The following is a 21,957-nucleotide window of genomic DNA, read 5'->3' as shown; positions in this document are numbered from 1 at the left end:
TCTACCTGCATCTGCAGAATCCCTGAAAAAAATGTCTGTGAGATGTGGGAAGTCCTCTGTCCTTTTTTAATCTCGTTCATGATCCCATTTCAGTGTCAACAGTAACTGTATAATAGCTGATCATTTTAACAGATATAATGGGGAAGGGTTGGGAGTGAAGACCATGGAGATATGGGAATTGGAAGATACTGCAGGAAAAGAAAGGCAGAGGGAAGAACAAAGAATATACACAAAGATAAGAAAAAGGGGCAAAAAACAGAGAAAGCAGAATGGGGTGAGGGAGGCACTAGTAACAGTGGTCTAAAGGTGAGCATATTTTCCATGGATTGGAGTAATATGCAGTCCTAAATTTATAGCCCAGGCCATGGAGCATAATTAATAATGGAATTCTGGCCTTTTCACCAAATGAGTTTGATATCCTTGATGTATATAGACACATGCAGTAGCTTTTGTTTTCTCTTTAAGTTTCATGTAATTCATATCACACACTGAAATTAATAATGGTATCTAGAAAGTAGCTCAATAATCTTTATTTATGACACAGTCCAACCTTATCATTCTTACTCTGTTGTTACCATAACATTCTACTGCTCTTTTCGTACAGAAAAAAGAAACAAAATCCTAAACAAACAAAACGTTCCTTTTTCTTCTGCTGTCCAAACGGCACTTCACATCCAAAGCACTCTTACTTTGTCTAATCTAGAATCTACTTTAATGTTTGGGTTGGTGTGTGGGTAGCGACAGAGAAGTACATTATGTATGTGTGTACAAGTTAATTATATATATTATACCAAAACACATCCGTGTAGACAATCTGCTATTTGCTTAGTTGAAGAAATGCAGTTTTCATAGTAGGTATAAATATCCCCCCAATTCTTTTCTTCCTCCCAGTTTATTCTTCTGATGTTGGCTTCACATAGGGTTACCATACGTCCGTTTTTTCCCGGACATGTCTGGCTTTTTGGTAATCAAATCCCCGTCCGGGGGGAATTGCCAAAAAGCCGAACATGTCCGGGAAAAATACCGGCCGGGCACTTCCCCTCCCGGGCTCTAGCTGCTCGGCTCCGCTTGACTCTTCGGCTCTGTTTAAGAGCCAAGCTGCCCGAGCGCTCCGGCTTCGGGCAGTCCCCTTGCCTTCAGACCCCGAGCCGCTGGCCAGGCACTTCCCCTCCCGGGCTCCAGCTGCTCTGCTCCGGCAGCGCAGGGTCCGGAGGCAAGGGGACTGCCCGAAGCCGGTAGCGCTCGGGCAGCTTGGCTCTTAAACAGAGCCGAAGAGTCAGGGGAGGAACACAGCAGACGGAGCCCAGGAGGGGAAGTGCCCGGCCGGGGGCGCAGGGTTCGGAGGCATGGGGGCTGCCCGAAACCCAAGCGCTACCAGCTTCACGGTTTGCCGGGCAGCCTCCATACCCTGCGCCCCCAGCTGGGCGCTTCTCCTCCCGGGCTCCAGCTGCGCTGGGGAAGCACCAGCCGGGGGCGCAGGGTCTGTGGGCTGCCCGGCAAACCGTGAAGCCGATAGCGCTCGGGCAGCCCTTTTCGCATGGCTGGGAGTGAGGAGGGGAGTTAGGGCGGGGACTTTGGGGAAGGGGCGGGGAATAGGTGGAGTTGGGGCGGGGCCAGGGGTGGGAAAGGGGCGGGGCCAGGGCCCGTGGAATGTCCTCTTTTTTTATTTTTTAAATATGGTAACCCTAGCTTCACATCCCATTTCCAGCAGGGATGATGGACCACAGTATAATTTCAAGCTTATCCACAAAGCAACTCAGCTAATGACTTTTTTTTTTTTGCGGTATTCAAACAGCATGCACTGACCTTGAAACTTGATGCAACTGCAGTTAAGATTCTGGATCCAGTCACCAGTACTCGGAACAGTCTTTTACTGTCATGCCTTCTGCCTACTGTGCTACTTCACACTCACCTGTAATGCAGAATCACAGTCTGCTAAGGGTTTAAGTAATTTTAAATGTAATTATACTTTAGGTGGATTGAGCGAAAGGGACAGTCAATTGCAATTTGACTGGTTATATTTGGGAGGGGAGGGGGTAAAATTATAATAAAAATAAAAATTGTAGTTCAGAAGGTAGTTTTAAACAAATATTCTTTTCTACAGTAAATCCTTCCAAATATGTTTATTCCAAGAAAGGAGAGAGATACAGAGAATGGTGTTAAATAATTTTATTTTCTGTGAAATCCAAGTGTAATCTGAAGGCCTAAGCAAGACGTATTCAGAGGTCATGACTCTGACCATGCAAGTGTAACCCATGTGCCTAATAGGGAAATATTTCTTTAAGAGACCCATTGTGGGGAGGTAGGAGTGAGCTGTGTCTGGGTCACTGTTGCTAGGCAGATTAAGCACTCCACATCCAGATGCTTCTGGAATTGGGTGTGGTAGTTTTGGGTATGCTCCAGTAGGTTCCCTGTTGCTAGGGTCAGACTCCACGAGGGCAAGCAGGCAGGGCAGCTGCTTTGCCGCAGGCCAGGTGCCCTGGGTGAGTTGGGAAGCTGAGCCCAGGCGAAGAAAGCAGGCTGTTGTCCCTAACTGTGAAGCGTTTTGCAGCAGGTTAATGATATTGTTAAGCCTCTAACAGGGAAGCCTGAGCAATGCTGATTATAACAAGGGGAAACTGGGAGGGAAAAATAACTTCTATTTTAATTGTATGCTTTGAATGTTGTTCTGATTTTAGCCAAACTGTTCTAGTTAAATTGTCTCAATAGTCTGATTCACCAACTTTTCTTTAAATGCAGTAATGGGGAAAGAGTCATTTCTGTTTTGCTATTGTCAGTTTTGTATTTTCTTGTAACAGGGTTGTCTTTAAATCTATACACTTAACGGAGTGGTTGGTTGATCAGTTAGCCGACTGGCTAGCAGTGATTTTAGCAGAGGAAGAGTCTGCATGGATTCCATCTGAAGATTCCTACAAGCAAATGGAGCAGGGGCAGGCAAACTTTTTGGCCTGAGGGCCGCACTGGGTTTTGTAAATTGTATGGAGGGCCGGTTAGGGGAGGGGGTTGTGGCCCGTCCCTAGGGTTACCATATCTGAACTTTCAAAAAAGTGGACACTCCATTGGGGGGTAGCCCTGCCCCCTAGCGACTCCCTCCCACTTCCCACCCCCTGACACCCCCCCAGAACCTCCGACCCATCTAACCCCCCCGCTCCCTGTCCCTGACTGTCCCAACACCTCTTCACACCCCTGCCCCCCTGACAGCCCCCCCGAACTCCCAACCCATCCAACTCCCCGCGGTCCCTGTTCCCTGACAGTCCCCCTTCTCCAACTCCCCGACCCCCTTACCGTGCCGCTCGGCTTAGAGCAGGTGTCTGGCTCTGTGCCCCAAGGAGCGCCCTGCCCCGCCCGAGCGCTGCCGAGCGGCGTGCTGAGGCTGTGGAGGAGGGGGGGGAGCCGGGAAGGGGCTTTGGCTGCCGAGGCCCCAATGCGAGCGGCACTCGGCCACCCTGTCAGCCGCTTTTCGGTCGATAAATAGCCAACCGGGGAGAAATGCTGGATATTTTTAGAAATCTCCCCCTCCCCGCCAGATGGCTATTTAAAGAGCGAAAAGCCGGACATGTCCGGGGAAATCTGGACGTGTGGTAGCCCTACCGTCCCCCACCTCCTATCTGCCCCCCTGGGACCCCTGCCCCATCCAACCCCTCCTCTCATTCCTGACTGCCCCCTGGGACCCCTGCCCCCATTCCACCCCCCCGTCCCTCCCCGACCCCTATCCACACCCCTGCCCCTGACCACCACCCTGAACTCCTCTGCCCTCTATCCAACCCCCCCTACTCTGTGCCCCCTTACCGCGCTGCCTGGAGCACTGGTGCCTGGCAGCGCTACAGCCGCGCCGCCGGCTAGTGCCGGGTTATGCTGCCACTGTAGCCACCACCACGCAGCTCAGAGCACCGGGTCAGGCCTGGCTCTGCAGCTGTACTGCCCCAGGAGCTCACAGTCCTGCTGCCCGGAGCATTGCACTGTCGGAGCGAGCCAGCTGAGGCTGCGGGGGAGGAGGGACAGCAGGGGAGTGGCCGGGGGCTAGCCTCCTGGGCCAGGAGCTCAGGCACTGGACAGGACGGTCCCGCGGGCCGGATGTGGCCCACGGGTTGTAGTTTGCCCACCTCTGAATTGGAGGGAAGATGTTGTTTTAGACTCCGCAGACTGTATAGATTTGGTGATCAAAGCCTCTAACGAAGACTTATGTGAACTAAGTTTTTGGGGACTTTCAGTTTCTTATCACTGTATTTCTGTGGGGATTGAACTGTTAAGATTTTAATTTTTCTTTATTTGTATAACTGTGAAGGTAATGTCTGTGGATTATAAAATAGCCATGTCATGCTGTAACAATTAGATTATTATTTGTTTCTTTATCATAAGATTTTATAAAGTTATTTCATTAAATTAATTTATTTAGTTCCTTTTGGGACTTGACTGTGGGGAGGTTGACCCTGTGCAATCCTTGCTGAAAATCCTTAGAAACTGAACTCAGGGGCTCCAGCTACTTTCTATGGGAGGTTTTTTTGTTTGTTTGTTTGTTTGTTTTTTTTTTAAGGCACTGGAGACGGGAAATGAAGTGAACTCTAGCCCACTCAAAGGTTACACAAGCTTTTACTCCCATGAGCATTCCTCATTCACATAGGTTGCCCTATTTGCCTGAAAAGGGCAACTTGTATGGATAAAGATTATTTGTGTAAGTAAGGGTTTGCATGACTGAACCCTTAATGTTCACCATTTGCAGCACACAGAGAATCACATACACCTCTACCTCGATATAACGCTGTCTTTGGGAGCCAAAAAATCTTACCATGTTATAGGTGAAACTGCGTTATATTGAACTTGCTTTGATCCACCGGAGTGCGCAGCCCCGCTCCCCCGGAGCTTTACCGCATTATATCCGAATTCGTGTTATATCGAGTCACGTTATATCGAGGTAGTGGTGTAGTACGCTCTTTCGGCCAGACCCTTGTCTGGTGTTTACACCAGATGAGAATTTGGTCCTTTTTTTTCATATTAAATATTTTTAAATGTTGAGAATACTTAATTATATTCAGAAATCTCATAAATGGTCTGGCATCGAGTTGGCGTGATTAACAGTTTTTGCTCAGAAGTGACCAATCGGAAGGTAGCATGCAGAGTGAATCACTGTATTTCTCAGTCAGAGGAAAGGTGATTACTTTTTCTAAAAAGGATCAAAATGATTAGACAATCTGTATGAAGCACTTGTATTTTGTAGTGTCATACACCCTTACCAAATAAACAAATATACAGCTCTTCATACTTTGTGCACTTCCTTAAAGAGATTAATAATAGCTATTCTATTTGTTCGTAGTCTGTAGGTAAATTCATTCATTTACAAAAGCAGATCAAGTGAGGCAACAGTGTACTTTCTTAATTTTTGTTGAGTCCTTTAAAAATAGGTATACTGTAGTCTTGTAAATTAGAAATGATGGGACTGTCTATACACTCTCTGGTCATAGTTCTTGCTATAAATGGATTCTGCAGATGTGTGCCCATAATAGCTGAGCTTTGAATGTGGATCTTCCAGTATGCACTGTTTTAAGGTGTTTGTCTGATGCTCCTAAACTGCTTTGCCATTGTTTGTTTTATAAAATATTTATAGCTGTTCAGTTTCCTTTCACTTGTATAGTGTGCAGTTAAACTTTACACTAATAGAAAAACCAGCTGAATCCTCCAAATTAAATGGCCTCTTACAAAACCTCCCAATGTGTGAGAAGAATAGTTTCTGTGACTGCTGAGTGGCATTGAGTAGGTAGTGTTCCCTATATGATTTCCAGTTTGTAATTTTCCCCTTTGCCTTTACAGACTATGGCACTATTAAGAAAGTACTCGCTCCAATGAATCAGACTTCAAGCAGCTGCTTACTTGAAGAAATTGAGCTCTTTCCACGGAGGCAGAAAGAACCTATCAGGAGCCTGCAGATTCTGCATAGCCAGAGTGTTCTGTTTGTGGGGCTTCAGGAACATGTAGTAAAGATTCCCCTGAAGAGGTGCCTGTTTTACAAAACACACAGGTACAAAAGATCAGCTGGCTTTATCTGTTTGAAGAGAAGCACATAATGAAAGGGTTTCATGGAAGGAAAAGGGAGATTTGTAGGAATCAAAATTAACATATGTTTATAACTAGTGATCTAAACCTCTTGTTTACATTGCTTAAAAGAGTACTGTTGGGGTACTTTTTGATATTAATTTATTTGTTATGATTAGAAGAAACTCCCAAGAGATAGTGATGTTTTAATGTTAAGGTATGTGATTTGAACTGTATGAATTAATCAATAAGAAATTACTTATATTACAAATAAGTCTCCAATATCATGTGGCATAGAAAATGATATTTGAAGATCTAGCAGAGGTAGCCACCCTGGGATGGAAGCCAAATGTATCTGAATACAGTAATTCATCACTTATGTTTCTTCACTGTCTGAAAAGGAGTGACGTCTCCCCTTTCCCCCCTAAAATATATTATAAAATTATGTTGCCAAAATGTAGTTTAGTAAATATGCTTCACGGTCACATGGTGGTTTGGTTAGCATTTGATTTTGTGTTTTTAATTCATAACATTCAGGGACAACTTTAAGATAATGGTAGGTCTTTTTCTTCCTTTTAAACTCCACTGTAATGCATCAAATTGAATGTCTCTGGGGATTCAGAAATAAAGTTTCAGAACAACAATGAGTTAAGGAAAACCTAGCTGGGGAAATTGTTGTTTAGGTACTTTGCTGTGTTGGAAAAACGTAATAATGTTAACTACAACTGTGGCAGTGACTGAATAGCTGACTACTACTCTTGTTACAAAAAAAGGAAATTAAATACTTAAAAATTGTCACCTAAATTCAGATAGAATCTTATAACAAAGAGATTCATTTTTCAATGTGCAACTCTTTCCATGTTTCACCCCATGGTGCTTCTCTCTTCTGGCACACGTGCTGTTGACAGAAATGCTTTGGCATGGGAACTAGACCATAGCTGGATGCAGTGGGTCAGATCTTCAGCTGATGTAAGACAACATAGAGCCATTTACTTCAATAGTGCTATGCTGATTTACATCAGCTGAGGATGGAGAAACAACTTCTTGATTTAGCCAGTTGAAGCTAGAATATTATTGTTATTGTAGTTGTTTTTATTTTGTATTCTGCTGTTGCTTGAATGAAGGATCCACACATCTGGAAAAGGAAAATGTCCATCAATATATCCTCATGTTTCTTCTGTTCACTAGACTGCTGAACCATCATCACAGCATTCTCCCTCTGTTAAAGAGATTTGAAAATATATTCTTCAAGATCCCTGTTTATTTCAGACAGAGAGAGAAGTGTTATGGAGTGACTGGTACCCTGACTTGTGTCAGAGGCCATGTGTATCCCCTGCTTTTATTCTCCATCACACCCACCCACATCTTCTTTAACTGTTATGTTTAAGCATTAGAACATAAGAATGGCCATACTGTGTCACACCAAAGGTCCATCTAGCCCAGTATCCTGTCCAACAGTGGCCAATGCCAGATGCCTCAGAGGGAATGAACAGAAAAGGTAATCATCAAGTGATCCATCTCCTGTCACCGATTCCCAGCTTCTGGCAAACAGAGGCTAGGGACACCATCCCTGCCCATTCTGGCTTATAGCCATTGATGGACCTATCCTCCATGAATTTATCTAGTTCTTTTTTGAACCCTGTTATAGTCTTGGCCTTCACAACATCTGCTGACAACAAGTTCCACAGGTTGACTGTACATTGGGTGAAGAAATATTTCCTTTTGTTTATTTTAAATCTGCTGCCTATTAATTTCATTTGGTGATCCCTAGTTTTTGTGTTATGAGACAGAGTAAATAACGCTTCCTTATTTACTTTCTCCCCACCTGTCATGATTTTATAGACCTCTATCATATCCCCCCTTAGTAGTCTCTTTCCCAAGCTGAAAAGTCCCAGTCTTATTAATCTCTCTTCATATGGAAGTCGTTCCATACCCCTAATAATTCGTGTTGCCCTTTTCTGAACCTTTTCCAATTCCAATATATCTTTTTTTTGAGTTGGGGCGACCACATCTGCATGCAGTATTCAAGATATGGGTGTACCATGGATTTATATAGAGGCAATATGATATTTTCTGTCTTATTATTTATCCCTTTCTTAATGATTCCCAACATTCTGTTCACTTTATTGACTGCTGCTGCACACTGAGTGGATGTTTTCAGAGTTCTCTCCACAATGACTCCAAGATCTCTTTCTTGATTGGTAACAGCTAATTTAGACCCCATCATTTTATTGTATGGATGGGATTATGTTTTCCAATGTGCATTACTTCGCATTTATCAACAGCAATTGATAAATGCAAAGTAAAATTTCATCTGCCATTTTGTTGCCCAGTCACCCAGTTTTGTGAGATCCCTCTTCACAGTCTGCTTTGGACTTAATCATCTTGAGTAGTTTTGTATCATCTGCAAATTTTGCCACCTCACTGTTTACCCCTTTTTCTAGATCATTTAGTGCCCAAGCAGTCTGCTTGCATGAAAATTGCAGTATCATTACTGTACTATGAGCAGAGATTTACAGAGGTGTATGGATTAAATCACAAACCAAAACAGATGTCACAAATTTGGCTGCGGTACTGGACTCCATGACTTACAGCAAAATTCTTGGATTTGGTACCTCAAATACCATCACATTACCTTACTCTCCCTTTTCTCCTATTTTCTCTCTGCTACAGCTGTTCATTGCACATAGCTTCATATTGTACTCTTGTATTCAACAATATTCTTTTTTCTTATAAAATAAACTACCTTGTTCTGTAGTAAATGTCCAAAACATTACAGTTTAGAATAGTTACTACTTACCATTATATAATATAATCAGTAATGTGCTTTAAGACATTTTAGTAGACACTATTCTTGTATTTTTATAAGGGCTTGTCTTCACTTGGAAATTCACCAAAATTGTGATTCTGCAATAATTATTCCAGAATAGTTATCTTGGTATAAAATCTCATGAGGACATTCTTATTCTAGAAGAAGAGTGTCCAGAGACTTATACTAAAATAACTAAATACTTATTTTGATAAATTTTCAACTATAGACAAGCCCTAAGACTGGTAGGAAGACTGGATGTTGAGCACTGTTTTCCTATGTTATACTATACCATTGTAAGATAGCTGCTAGATATACTGAGGACAGTATTGACTTCAGTGGAGCTATGACAATTTACACTAGCTGAAGATCTGCTCTATTGAAGGGAAGAATGTTATTAGTGTTAGGTTGATTTTACAGAGAATGGAATGAACTAAAACTATGGAGGGAGGGGTCTGAATTCACCTATATTTTGGATCCTGTCCCAGAGTTTCAAGATCCTTTCCGAATGATTTGTTGTCCTACCTGATCCCAGCAGCTTGAGTCATGTACTCTTCTGCTCCTCTGCCCAGCTGCCAGTCTTCTTCTCAGACTCCCTTACTACCAGGCCCAAACTATCAGGCAGAGGCAAACTGCAATTATCTTCTGCTCGGCCCAAAATATTCTATCATACCTCTTCCATATATCTAGATTGTTTGTGTATGAAATAGACATGTATGTATTCTGCTCTAAACAAATGGTTGTGGTAAACAAAGAAGAATTCTGATAAACTGATAGAATTTTAAGGGCTGCTCAGAAGATATTTATTGCAATAGCCTCTTGGGGACAGAAATATGTTTTTTCCCCTTAGCATGGCAAAATGTTATGTGAAACAGATGATCTCAACTACATATGTTTGGTTCAGAGTACTATGGTAGTGTATTATTTTAAACAAAAAGTGATTTGAAAAAGAAGAAAATAAAATAGCCATGTGGTTTTCGTAAATTCAGATCTATGACGTAGTTAGCTTATTTGCTTTAAGTTGTACAAGGAAATGGGATTTTTTTTAAAGTGCCCCTAAATTGTAGAGCTTGAAATACAGCTAAAACATCTTTAGATCAGCCCATTTTCCATTAGATCCTTTCACTAATAATTTGATGTTTGGCAATTGTGTTTTCTAAAATAAAGTTTTGAGAATCATCTGAAATCAGAGGTTAAAAAGACTGTACGGAGGGAAAAAATCTGGAAGAATACTCTTTTTAACCTTGTTCCCAAAGTTTTAAAATGTTTTACATTCCATACACCAATGCTAATTTAAGCATCCCAGAAAGTGTAGAGTGAATTCTTCTCAGTTTCCCTTGCTTTGCAGAAAATGCCAGTTGTATTGTCATCAAAATTATTTACAAAAGGTTTGAGCTTCGGTGGACTTCTTTTGGGAAAACATATTTTCCGAAAGGCTTGCAGCAAAATAGTTTTGATCATACAGCTGACAAAGCATGTCATGGTCTAAAATCTACTGTAGATCTAAATGGATGAGAATTATGGTAGTCTTGGTTCTAACTATGGCTAAGATTCTCAAAAGTGGTTGTAGATGCTCTAATTTTGGGTGCCCAACTTGAAACATCCTAATAGCTCAAAGGGTTTCCAGTGACACCCAAAATCACTCATCACTTTTGAAAATGTTGGCCTATGATTTTTATAATTAAATGCTTTGCATTCAAAATAGTGATTCTAAATTAACTTGAAAATATTGTTGCAACAAATATTAAAATCACTGCTTGCTGAAGGATGATGAATGTTTTGTAGTATATCTGCTTTCATGTTAGCGTCTGCTAAAGATGTGCATGTCCACTGATCACATGTAGCCTGCTTTATGTCTTTGAAATGAAACTGTGACAAAGTTGTTGCATAAGGAAATGAAGCATTTCCTGAAGTAATTTAATTTGTATTTACAAAATAGAACTAGTTCAAATTAATTGCAGTATTCATTTATCCAATGTCACAGAATTGTTTAAAACAAATGTAATTAAGTCCTGTCTCTCTTTGTCAAATTTCAGTTTTATGTAGTCTGGCTCTCTCAACAAGAAAACATCAAGCCTCCAGTCCACACTTGCTATCAATATTTCTCTCTGTGGATCTCTCCTTATTTGCTTATTTGTAGAGCTATACAGGAGAACCTTCAGTCAAAATCTACATATTTGACAAGCACATTATACGCACCCAGTGTGTTGTCTGGGTGCCAGTGTTTGTTCCTAGAAAAGAAGAAATTATAAAACTAGCATGTTTTGTTTCATTATCAGGCCTGTGGCATCTGACAGGTTCTGATGTTCTCACTGAGCAACATACAGTTCATTCTAAGTCATTTTCTCCTAATGCCTAGTGCAGGGGTGGCTAACCTGTGGCTCCGGAGCCACATGCGGCTCTTCAGAAGTTAACATGCGGCTCCTTGTATAGGCACAGACTCCGGGGCTGGAGCTACAGGCGCCAACTTTCCAACGTGCTGGGGGGTGCTCACTGCTCAAGTCTGGCTCTGCCACAGGCCCTGCCCCCACTCCATCCCCTCCCCTGAGCCTGCCGTGCCCTCGCTTCTCCCTCCCCCTCCCCCCGAGCTTCCTGCATGCCAGGGAACAGCTGATCGGGAGGTGCTTGGGGTGTGGGAGCTGATAGGAGGCTGCTGATGTATTACTGTGGCTCTTTGGCAATGTACACTGGTAAATTCTGGCTCCTTCGCAGGCTTAGGTTGGCCACTCCTGGCCTAGTGTCACAACCATTTGTAGGATGTGTCTGATGTGGGTTCTCTGGTTTAATGCTTAACATGTATAATTTGGATGCAGACTTTATTTGGCAATTGTGTTAGTAGTAGCAGTCAGGTACAATGAATTGATTCAGTCAGTTAATGAATCCCCATCATCATGGGATCTAATGGAGATGAATTTGTGATCATTTTCACCAATGAGAATCAAGGAGAGAACCAAGGGAGGTTTGGCAGGCAGTTATTCTGTCCCTCATGATATCATATTTAAAAGTTAAGTTTGCAGGAGAGATGGATATGTAGTTGTAAAATAAAAAGTAAACACTAAGAAAAGTAAGGTGATTATACTGCATGGTTTAGATATGGTCAGTTCTGTGCCTTGCTCCTTTTCTCAACTTAGAAATGTGACCTGAGCAAACGTCCGGGGTGATGTTTTCTCCTAAAGACATGTAGAGATGAACTTTTAAAAGTATCCCCTAACTTTAGATAGATTAGCTTTTGGGTGCTGGTCTTTGAAAACCAGAACAGCAGTGTCTCAAGAAGGGCTAGCCGAAAAACAAGAATTCAATTTTGTGAAAAAATTTAAAGGGTTTGCATTTTGTTTTCATTCTGCATCGGAATGAAACCAGGACTTTCAAAATTTTTCACAAGGTGAGTAAGTGTCTGTCTGGTGATTAGGGCATTCTCCTATGTGGGAGACCCAGGTTCACATCCCTGCTCTGCTTGATTTGGAGCATAGGCTTGAACTCAGGTCTTTGATATCCCAAGTGAATGCTCTATCCATTTGGCTATTGGCTATCCTGCATTGTGTCTTTTTCAGTGTGACTAGAAATTTCATCCTGAAGCTGAGGAAAATTGAATCAATATGATACATTTCCACACAAAAATGGAATGGTCAAGAAGACTGAAAGACAAGATCTTTTTCACCACTGGTTATCTTGACCATTTAACTCTTTCTCCTGACTTAGCCATACATATATGTGACCATTACGATGTTAACTTGTCCATTAAGAACAGGACTGAGATCATCAATTTATGTCAGAGACCAAATACTCCTTACTGCCAAGTTGGGGCAAAACTGAACCAGTCTGCCAGAGACAAAAGACTTTGTGTTACATTACAAAACACTGTGCTGCCCAGATGCTCCTTATGGATCAGGGCAGAGGCATATTAACAGATCAATATGGGGAAATGTGCACTGCTGTATCTGCTCTTTGGATGAAGGACTACAGTCCATAAGGATATATGTTTGGTATGTACCACAAACAGTAAATTCATTCAGGGCAGAATCCTAGCCCCATTGAAGTAAATTGTAAAAGTCTCTTAAGTCAGTGGGACAGGATTTGGTCTTTAATGTTAAGATAAAAACAAGAAACACCCACTCGATAGCTCTGACTGTATATGTGTAATGTATTCTTTTTTAAGGCTAAAATTGAATGCTTCCTTATGCATTTTGCTCTGCAGCACTGGTCATTTCTGCCTTTCTTTCTGAATACATCACAGACCTCAGGTATTGTTGAAGTAGAGCAGTTTTGTTAGGCTGTTCAGAGCTAATTATAAAATAGCCAGGGAAATTAAACCACTTTAAAATTGATTTGTTTGTTATTTTTACTAATCAATAACAAATCAGTGTTTAAACTTTGGGTGGTTGTCAGTAGATGTACTGGGCATCACAGCTAGTGAATAACTTACAAAAAGGATACTCAACCAGCCATCATTTACTTTTGCTAATTAAATGGAAAAGCAAGGAAGCAGGTATGGTAATTTGAAGCAAGCACTAGAAGTCCAGCATTACAGTACATTTTGCAGAGATGCTAGAGCCATAGTTTAGTCACCTCAGTAGACTAGAAGTAGTGCTTTGTAATGAACTGATTCGTGATCAGTTCTGTTGGTCTTGGACTTCCTTTGTGATTTTTGTCTCTCTGAGGATTCAAAGAAAAGAAATGGCAAGGGAAGCCAGCACAGTAAGTATGAGAAGTAGAACACTTATAAGGCTGATATTGGAAGCCTAGGTCCAGAGTCTGATGATGGCTACTCGAGTGTAAATGCAGCATAACCATTGAAATATACTGTGTTCTATTAGATTCCCTCCAGTGTACCTGAGAGAAGAATCTGCCCCATGCGCTTTCCTTTCCTTTTTTAGTAATTCAAATGAGCCATTTGTTTTTACGTATTAATTGAAACATATTTTATGTTTGTTCTCATATTAGTTGGCTGACATAGGTCATTTTTAGTGTTTCTATAAGGAAGGTACTTATTTGGGTCAGGCATAATGTGAACAGGTGCTATATATGTTTCCTCGCTCATTTTTGCTAGTGCATCTCAATTTTGACCCATGGTCCTGACCATTTCACTTTTATTCCTGAGCCTGTTTCCTGGTAGTAGCAGACTTAGGCCAAATTGTGTAATGCTTTTGATATGTGAACAGATATCCACTGGGGATTAAGTTGAAGTAACTCATTTTCACCTCTGATAAAATTCAAATGTAACCCAATTTTCCAGAGGTTGAAGGGGGCTAATGTATTATCCAATTCTGCCAGTTAGTCTGTTCTGTTTAAAAGGGCACTGTCAACTTAAAAATCATACATGGTAATTTTTTTTCCAGACAGAAATATTCCTGCAGTAGTACCCAAGATAAATTTAACTGAAAGAGGTTAGAGGGGGAAAATCTATATTAGCTTCCAGTTTGCTTACACCATATGCATTTGACAGCTCTTCATGTCTAGTTAGTTTTATTGTTTCCTCTGTACAATGTCAGTTTCTCCATTGGTTGCATGTGTGTGAAACACAGTGACATGAGAGTAAGAAGCATTAAAAGGTAGAGGGAAAGGAAAATGTGATTCTAAAACAACAAAAATTGGTTTGAAGACTTAGATGCAGGTGTAATTTCTAAAACTACTTTTAACACATTTGAAAAGAACCAGTTCTCAAACTGACCATGCCCCTTTGAACATTATTCCATCTTCAGTGGGTACTAGCCAGTTAAATCAGCTGATAGCAGTATCACACAAAATAACTTAATATTTGGCCTATTTGGTGTAATAGTGACTGAAGAATAAAAGGAAAAAGCAAGCTTGAAAGGGAGCCCGAGGCTAAAGTGAAGTTAAAGACGACTTTGTAAAGTTTAACATATATTTGGAGGGCAGAGGATGAAAAATATAACTGGCCAATCAGTAGGAAGAATAAAAGTAATTCAGTCATTTTGGCAAATTTCTCATATTTTTGCATTATTTCAGCCACAGTTCTCCCTACTTCCTCCAATAGAACTAAATTCTGCCTTTCAGTGTGTATGCCTCTCCCATTAGTGTCAGTGGGAGTTATATACTCACAACAGAAGATAGAGTTTGGCCTCTCCCTTTGTGAACAGCTGTCATTGATCTCTGATATACCAATTTTGGGGGAGATTTGGCTCCCATTGGCTTTCAGTAGGACTTGTGCTCCTAAATTTTGTAGGCACTTCTGAAAATCTCCCCCTCCATTCGTACCCAATCAATGGGAATTATATGCAATCAGGCTGGGACTATATTGAGGTTCTTTTGAAAAATCTTCCCACCTTTTCTTTAGCACGAATGTAGCTCCACCAGTCTGTCAGTGTCATCTGGTTGCTGGCATTTTTACCACAGTATTATATAGTCCTGTTTACACTGTTAGCAGATAGTCTATACTAGCAGTGCCCATTGTTGCTAGCACTGGTGGAGCTGCAATGATGTTACAACAACAATGGCAGATTTTCCCAAAAAAACACTTCAGACACGGCCATAGGGAGAATTTAACTGACCTCTTGTGTCTGTTTATCCGTTTGTATGCAAGAAATTTCCTCTTAAGGATTATGCTATTCATGTGAAGTGAAAAAGAAACACACAATACCTCTGAATTTAAGAACAGGTATTTCTGTTTCATTGAGGAAAGTAATGACACATTGTGTGTTATCACTTGCATCTTTCATTTTAGCATCAGACGAAAGCTCTATAAACTTCTAGCCGCAAGGTTTGCTCCCCATTCACTCTGTATAAAGTATTTATCTTGTAAAAACAACAAGGAGTATGGTGGCACCTTAAAGACTAACAGATTTATTTGGGCATAAGCTTTCGTGGGTAAAAACCTCACTTCTTCAGATGCATAGACTGAAAGTTACAGATGCAGGCATTATATACTGACACATGGAGAGTAGGGAGTTACTTCGCAAGTGGAGAACCAGTGTTGACAGGGCCAATTCAATCAGGGTGGATGTAGTCCACTCCCAATATTGGATGAGGAGGTCTCAATTCCAGGAGAGGAAAAGCTGCTTCTATAATGAGCCAGCCACTCCCAGTCCCTATTCAAGCCCAGATTAATGGTGTTAAATTTGCAAATGAATTTTAGTTCTGCTGTTTCTCTTTCAAGTCTGTTTCTGAAGTTTTTTTGTTCAATGATTGTGACTTTTAAATCTGTACTAGAATGACCAGGGAGATTGAAGTGTTCACTTACTGGCTTATGTATGTTACCATTCCTGATGTCCGATTTGTGTCCATTTAGTTTTTTGCGGAGGGACTGTCCAGTTTGGCCAATGTACATGGCAGAGGGGCACTGCTGGCACATGATGGCATATATAACATTAGTGGATGTGCTGGTGAATGAGCCCTTGATGGTGTACCTGATGTGGTTGGGTCCTCTGATGGTGTCGCCAGAGTAGATATGGGGACAGAGTAGGCAACCAGGTTTGCTACAGGGATTGGTTCTTGGGTTGGTGTTTCTGTGGTGTGGTGTGTAGTTGCTGGTGAGTATTTGCTTCAGGTTGTGGGGTTGTCTGTAAGCGAGAACTGGCCTGCCTCCCACGGTCTGTGAGAGTGAGGGATCATTTTCCAGGATAGGTTGTAGATCGTGGATAATGCGCTGGAGAGGTTTTAGCTGGGGGCTGTATGTGATGGCCAGTGGTGTTCTGTTATTGTCCTTGTTGGGCCTGTCCTGTAGTAGGTGATTTCTGGGTACCCGTCTTGCTCTATCAATCTGTTTCCTCACTTCCCCAGGTGGGTATTGTAGTTTTACGAATGCTTGATAAAGATCTTGTAGGTGTTTGTCTCTGTCTGAGGGGTTGGAGCAAATTCAGTTGTATCTTAAGGCTTGGCTGTAGACAATGGATTGTGTGATGTGTCTTGGATGGAAGCTGGAGGCATGTAGGTACGTATAGCGGTCAGTAGGTTTCCGGTATAGGGTGGTGTTTATGTGACCATCACTTATTTGCACTGTAGTGTCCAGGAAGTGGATCTCTTGTGTGGACTGGTCCAGGCTGAGGTTGATAGTGGGGTGGAAATTGTTGAAGTCCAGGTGAAATTCTTCAAGGGCCTCCTTTCCGTGGGTCCATATGATGATGATGTCATCAATCTAGCGCAAGTAGAGGAGGGGCATTAGGGGAATAGAGCTGAGGAAGCGTTGTTCTAAGTCAGCCATAAAAATGTTGGCATACTGTGGGGCCATGCGGGTACCCATAGCAGTGCCACTGACTTGAAGGTATAAGTTGTCCCCAAATCTGAAGTGGTTGTGGGTGAGGACAAAGTCACAAAGCTCAGCCACCAGGCGTGTTGTGGTGTCATCAGGGATACTGTTCCTGACAGCTTGTAGTCCATCCTCATGTGGAATATTGGTTTAAAGTGCTTCTACACCCATGGTGGCCAGGATGGTGTTTTCAGGAAGAACACCAATGCATTGTAGTTTCCTCAGGAAGTCGGTGGTGTCTCGAAGATAACTGGGAGTGCTGGTAGCATAGGGTCTGAGGAGAGAGTCTAAATAGCCAGATAATCCTGCTGTAAGAGTGCCAATGCCTGAGATGATGGGGCGTCCAGGGTTTCCGGGTTTATGGATCTTGGGTAGCAGATAGAATACCCCTGGTCGGGGTTCTGGGGGTGTGTCCATGTAGATTTGTTGCCGTACTGTAGCTGGGAATTTCTTGAGCAGATGGTATAGTTTCTTTTGGTATTCCTCAGTGGGATCAGAGGATAGTGGCCTGTAGAATGTGGTCTTGGAGAGTTGCCTGGCAGCCTCCTGTTCATAATCCGACCTGTTCATTATGACTACAGCACCTCCTTTGTCAGCCCCTTTGATGATAATGTCAGAGTTGTTTCTGAGGCTGTGGATGGCATTGCATTCTGTACGGCTGAGGTTATGGGACAAGTGATGTTTGTCCACAATTTCAGCCTGTGTACATCTGCGGAAGCTCTCTATGTAGAGGTCCAGTCTGTCATTTGGACCGTCAGGAGGAGTCCACGCAGAGTTCTTCTTCTTGTAGTGTTGGTAGGAGGGTTCCTATGGGTCAGTGCACTGTTCAGTGGTGCTTTGAAAATATTCCTTTAGTCGGAGACGATGAAAGTAGGCTTCCAGATCACCTCAGCCGTACAGAACGCAATGATCCCTCACTCTCACAGACCTTGGGAGACAGGCCAGTCCTCGCTTACAGACAACCCCACAACCTGAAGCAAATACTCACCAGCAACTACACACCACACCACAGAAACACCAACCCAAGAACCAATCCCTGTAGCAAACCTGGTTGCCTACTCTGTCCCCATATCTACTCTGGCGACACCATCAGAGGACCCAACCACATCAGGTACACCATCAAGGGCTCATTCACCAGCACATCCACTAATGTTATATATGCCATCATGTGCCAGCAGTGCCCCTCTGCCATGTACATTGGCCAAACTGGACAGTCCCTCCGCAAAAAACTAAATGGACACAAATCGGACATCAGGAATGGTAACATACATAAGCCAGTAAGTGAACACTTCTATCTCCCTGGTCATTCTAGTACAGATTTAAAAGTCACAATCATTGAACAAAAAAACTTCAGAAACAGACTTGAAAGAGAAACAGCAGAACTAAAATTCATTTGCAAATTTAACACCATTAATCTGGGCTTGAATAGGGACTGGGAGTGGCTGGCTCATTATAGAAGCAGCTTTTCCTCTCCTGGAATTGAGACCTCCTCATCCAATATTGGGAGTGGACTACATCCACCCTGATTGAATTGGCCCTGTCAACACTGGTTCTCCACTTGCGAAGTAACTCCCTACTCTCCATGTGTCAGTATATAATGCCTGCATCTGTAACTTTCAGTCTATGCATCTGAAGAAGTGAGGTTTTTACCCACGAAAGCTTATGCCCAAATAAATCTGTTAGTCTTTAAGGTGCCACGAGACTCCTTGTTGTTTTTTTAGATACAGACAAACACGGCTACTCCCTGATATTTATCTTGTGTGGCTAACTGGTTTTCAGTTGGGAGCAGCAACACAAAATAATGAGATACCTGGAGAACATAAATGGAACTTTATTATCCCCAACAAGAGAAGAAAAGGGGCTTTAGAACTTGGGACAGTTAATCAAAAATAGGCACCACAAAAATAAATATAAACTTAGATAGAAGATACCCTCTTCCATTCCCAATTTGGGAGCAAGTATAACAATGTATAAATTTCCCAGAAACTTGCAAATCAGTGGTAGAAAGAATAAGATGTAAAAAGCCATACTGTGTCTTAGACAGATTGCCTCCCTGAGCTCTGTGGAGAAAAGCAGAACAAGAGAGATGCCCTTGTGTTATGCTCCATGTGGTAAGAACATCCCCACTGTGTCATGTATCATTAATGGTATTTGACTGATGAACTTTTATCATGACAGAACATATTCTACCACTTCATCTACAGGAATAGCTATCAGCAAAAGAAAGCTGTTATCTGGGAAAAGTGATGAACTGCTAGCTTTATGTGCTGGGACTCAGAGTGGTTGACCTGGTGCTTTCTCTCTTCCCCTTTTCCTTTCTCACGTGGTTCCCCAAGAGGGTGAACAGGATTCCTAGGACCATGTGTTCATTCTGAGGGGCATGGTGCGGGGTGGGGTGGAAGGTTTATCTCCTCCTGCCATACCTTAGTTCTGTCCCTGCTCCCACACTGCTACAGTGTGCTCTGACAGTTCCCATGCATTCCCGGTGCGGCGTTTGCTGCTGCTACTGTTCTGCTGCTGCTTTGGCAGCAGCATGGGCCTAGCTCTTTAGAATGTTCCATTTAGTAATTATTTTTGTATGCGCTAAGACATTGCAGATCGATGCAAGTCAGATAAGGGAAATGGGGATTTTTAGCAGTTTAGAACTCAGCTAAACCTGAACACATTTTATGGAATAAAGAATAAACACTTGTCTAGCCTGAGGGCTCTCTCACTTGCCAAATTTCAAAGGCTTCCTGCAGACTATGGAGGTGTAGGAACTTCTTAAAAAAAGTTGCAAGAATTTTTTACAACTGAAAATGAGGGGTCAATACAGCCTGAATAGCGGGGTTACTACAAGCTTCCCCTGTCATACATATGTACATGTACTAGGAAAGTATGAGTATTTTGATGCGAGGATCTAATGGCCAGTCCCCGATGATGGATTTAAAGAGACAGGTAACAACAAATACATAAAGAAAATGTGGGATTATTCCTTTAAGCATAGATATTATTTACTTAATTTGCATGGACTCCCCTATTTCATACCACGTAGCAAGGGCAGAATAAGCCATTTTTTGGTACTTATTTCAAAGGGTTCTATACCACACTGTAAAAGAAATAGCTGCTATTAATGAAGTTTTGTTGTGTTCTGTTTCAAAGGAGCAGCTATTATCTCCTTCCTCTCAAAAGGTGATAACTGTGGTTTCAAAATAGACAAAATCACGCCTCCTGAAATCATCTGAGAGCAGACAATTTAATTTTTTAATTACTTTCTGCTATACTGCAAATGATTAAGTATTATTACAACTTGACTACATACTATGCACACAACTAGAAATTTACCAGACTACCTATAACAGATTCTAGGCCTGTATACCAGATGTTTATTAATTCCCATTAGTTTTCCACAGTTCAGTCACCTTGATGCTCCACCTGAACTCCATTACAACAATTACATGTTTGTTTTTACTTTATTGATCTATATAATATGAGGAAATGCTAAGTAGCATCTCAGGGAGCCTTGGCATGTATAGGCAAATACAAGTGTTCATATTATCTAATCTTTTGGGTTTGTATTTGCAGTGCATGTATTGGATCCCAGGATCCTTACTGTGGATGGGACATGGTGATGAAGAAATGCACAACACTGGAAGAAAGTCTAAGCATGAGTCAGTGGGAACAAAGCATCACTGTGTGTCCAGTAAGTCCAAGAAAATTAATTGACCTCTTAAAGTTCTTGAGTTCATGTGGATCTCATGTAAACTAGTCACTGTAAGATTTCTCAGGCTGAGAACATAATTATACACAAAGCACGTTGCTTCAGGCCTTTCTACTCAGATGTGGACTGTAAACATATTTGTTTTTCAGTTCGTAGCCGACTAAATTGCAGTATGTACAAGAAGTTGTTTGCAGTTTTATACGGCACAGTCAGCTTTCTTCCCCCACTGTACACATTCCCACTTTGAAGATGAATATTCAGAGACAAATTACAGCAAAGTGTTTTTCCTTCCAGAATTCCCCCCCGCACACACACTTTGTACTGTAAAACCAGATTTTAATTGCTAAAGATGGAATCTTGCCCCCTGAGGTTGTTATTGCTAATTTAAAAAGTCACATAACATTTCACAAAGTTCACTAATTGAGAAAGTGCTGTCCTTCCGGAGACAGAAAGGGGATTGTTTGGATGCAGAAAACCCACACACGAACACTGATTATAGCAAGTATAATATTTATGACTGCTCACTTTTTTATATATATATAGATATAATTTCATGTGGGATGAGTTGATATGCTCTCTCCTGTTTAGTCTGGCCTCACTCAAAATATGTAATGAAATAAACAATACATACAATAATAATAAATATTTTATTATTTAATGTACGAGTACAGATGGTCTTTTATAAACAAAGAAGAAAATTCCCTTCCCCAAGGAGTTTGCAAACTAATGGCCAGATTCTGCTTCCCCTATTCATGTTGAATAGTACCTTGGTCTATTGAAACAGTTGCATTGCATTCAGTGGGATTATTCTAGAAGTAAGGTACCACTCAGCATCAGAGTGTTCGAATGTATCTCTATAGCATAATTGGAGTAGACACCCAACCAAAGTGGAAGGGAAGGAGGGTAGTCAACAGAAACCTCAGGAAAAGGAAATACTGCTCTTTGCAGAGTATGATTTACAAAGAATTCAGAGAATGCTATTTTAGATGCACTCAAGAGCAAGAGTAGACAATATGGAGGTGAGAATAATAAAGGAAATCAAGCAAAAGACAGATTAGAAGAATGTGGAGACACCTTCCACTGAAGAAGAGGGAGGTTGTTTAAGGCACAGAAGTGGCTACGACTGGTACTGATTCTTGAGTAGGGAGAAGAAAACAAAAGGAGCAGTGAAGCAAGATGATTATACAGACCATATGGAACAAGAGAAGGAATAGAAGG

General features: G+C 41.7%; 1 protein-coding gene across 2 annotated transcripts in view; it reads left to right on the top strand.

The window, feature by feature from the left end:
* The window catches only part of SEMA5A (semaphorin 5A), a 635,888-nt gene that overhangs the window by 443,580 nt on the left and 170,351 nt on the right, over nt 1–21,957 (top strand). For both annotated transcript variants that reach the window (XM_034761526.1, XM_034761524.1), the window contains exons 11-12: nt 5,806–6,013; nt 20,604–20,721. In XM_034761526.1, the coding sequence (XP_034617417.1) occupies nt 5,806–6,013; nt 20,604–20,721 (326 nt within the window). The remainder of the gene's footprint in view (nt 1–5,805; nt 6,014–20,603; nt 20,722–21,957) is intronic.

This window comes from Trachemys scripta, chromosome 2 (genome assembly GCF_013100865.1).
Source record: "Trachemys scripta elegans isolate TJP31775 chromosome 2, CAS_Tse_1.0, whole genome shotgun sequence".
Classification (NCBI taxonomy): domain Eukaryota; kingdom Metazoa; phylum Chordata; order Testudines; family Emydidae; genus Trachemys; species Trachemys scripta.
The sequence above is the reverse complement of the archived record's forward strand: the minus strand, read 5'-3'. Positions and strand labels throughout refer to the sequence as shown.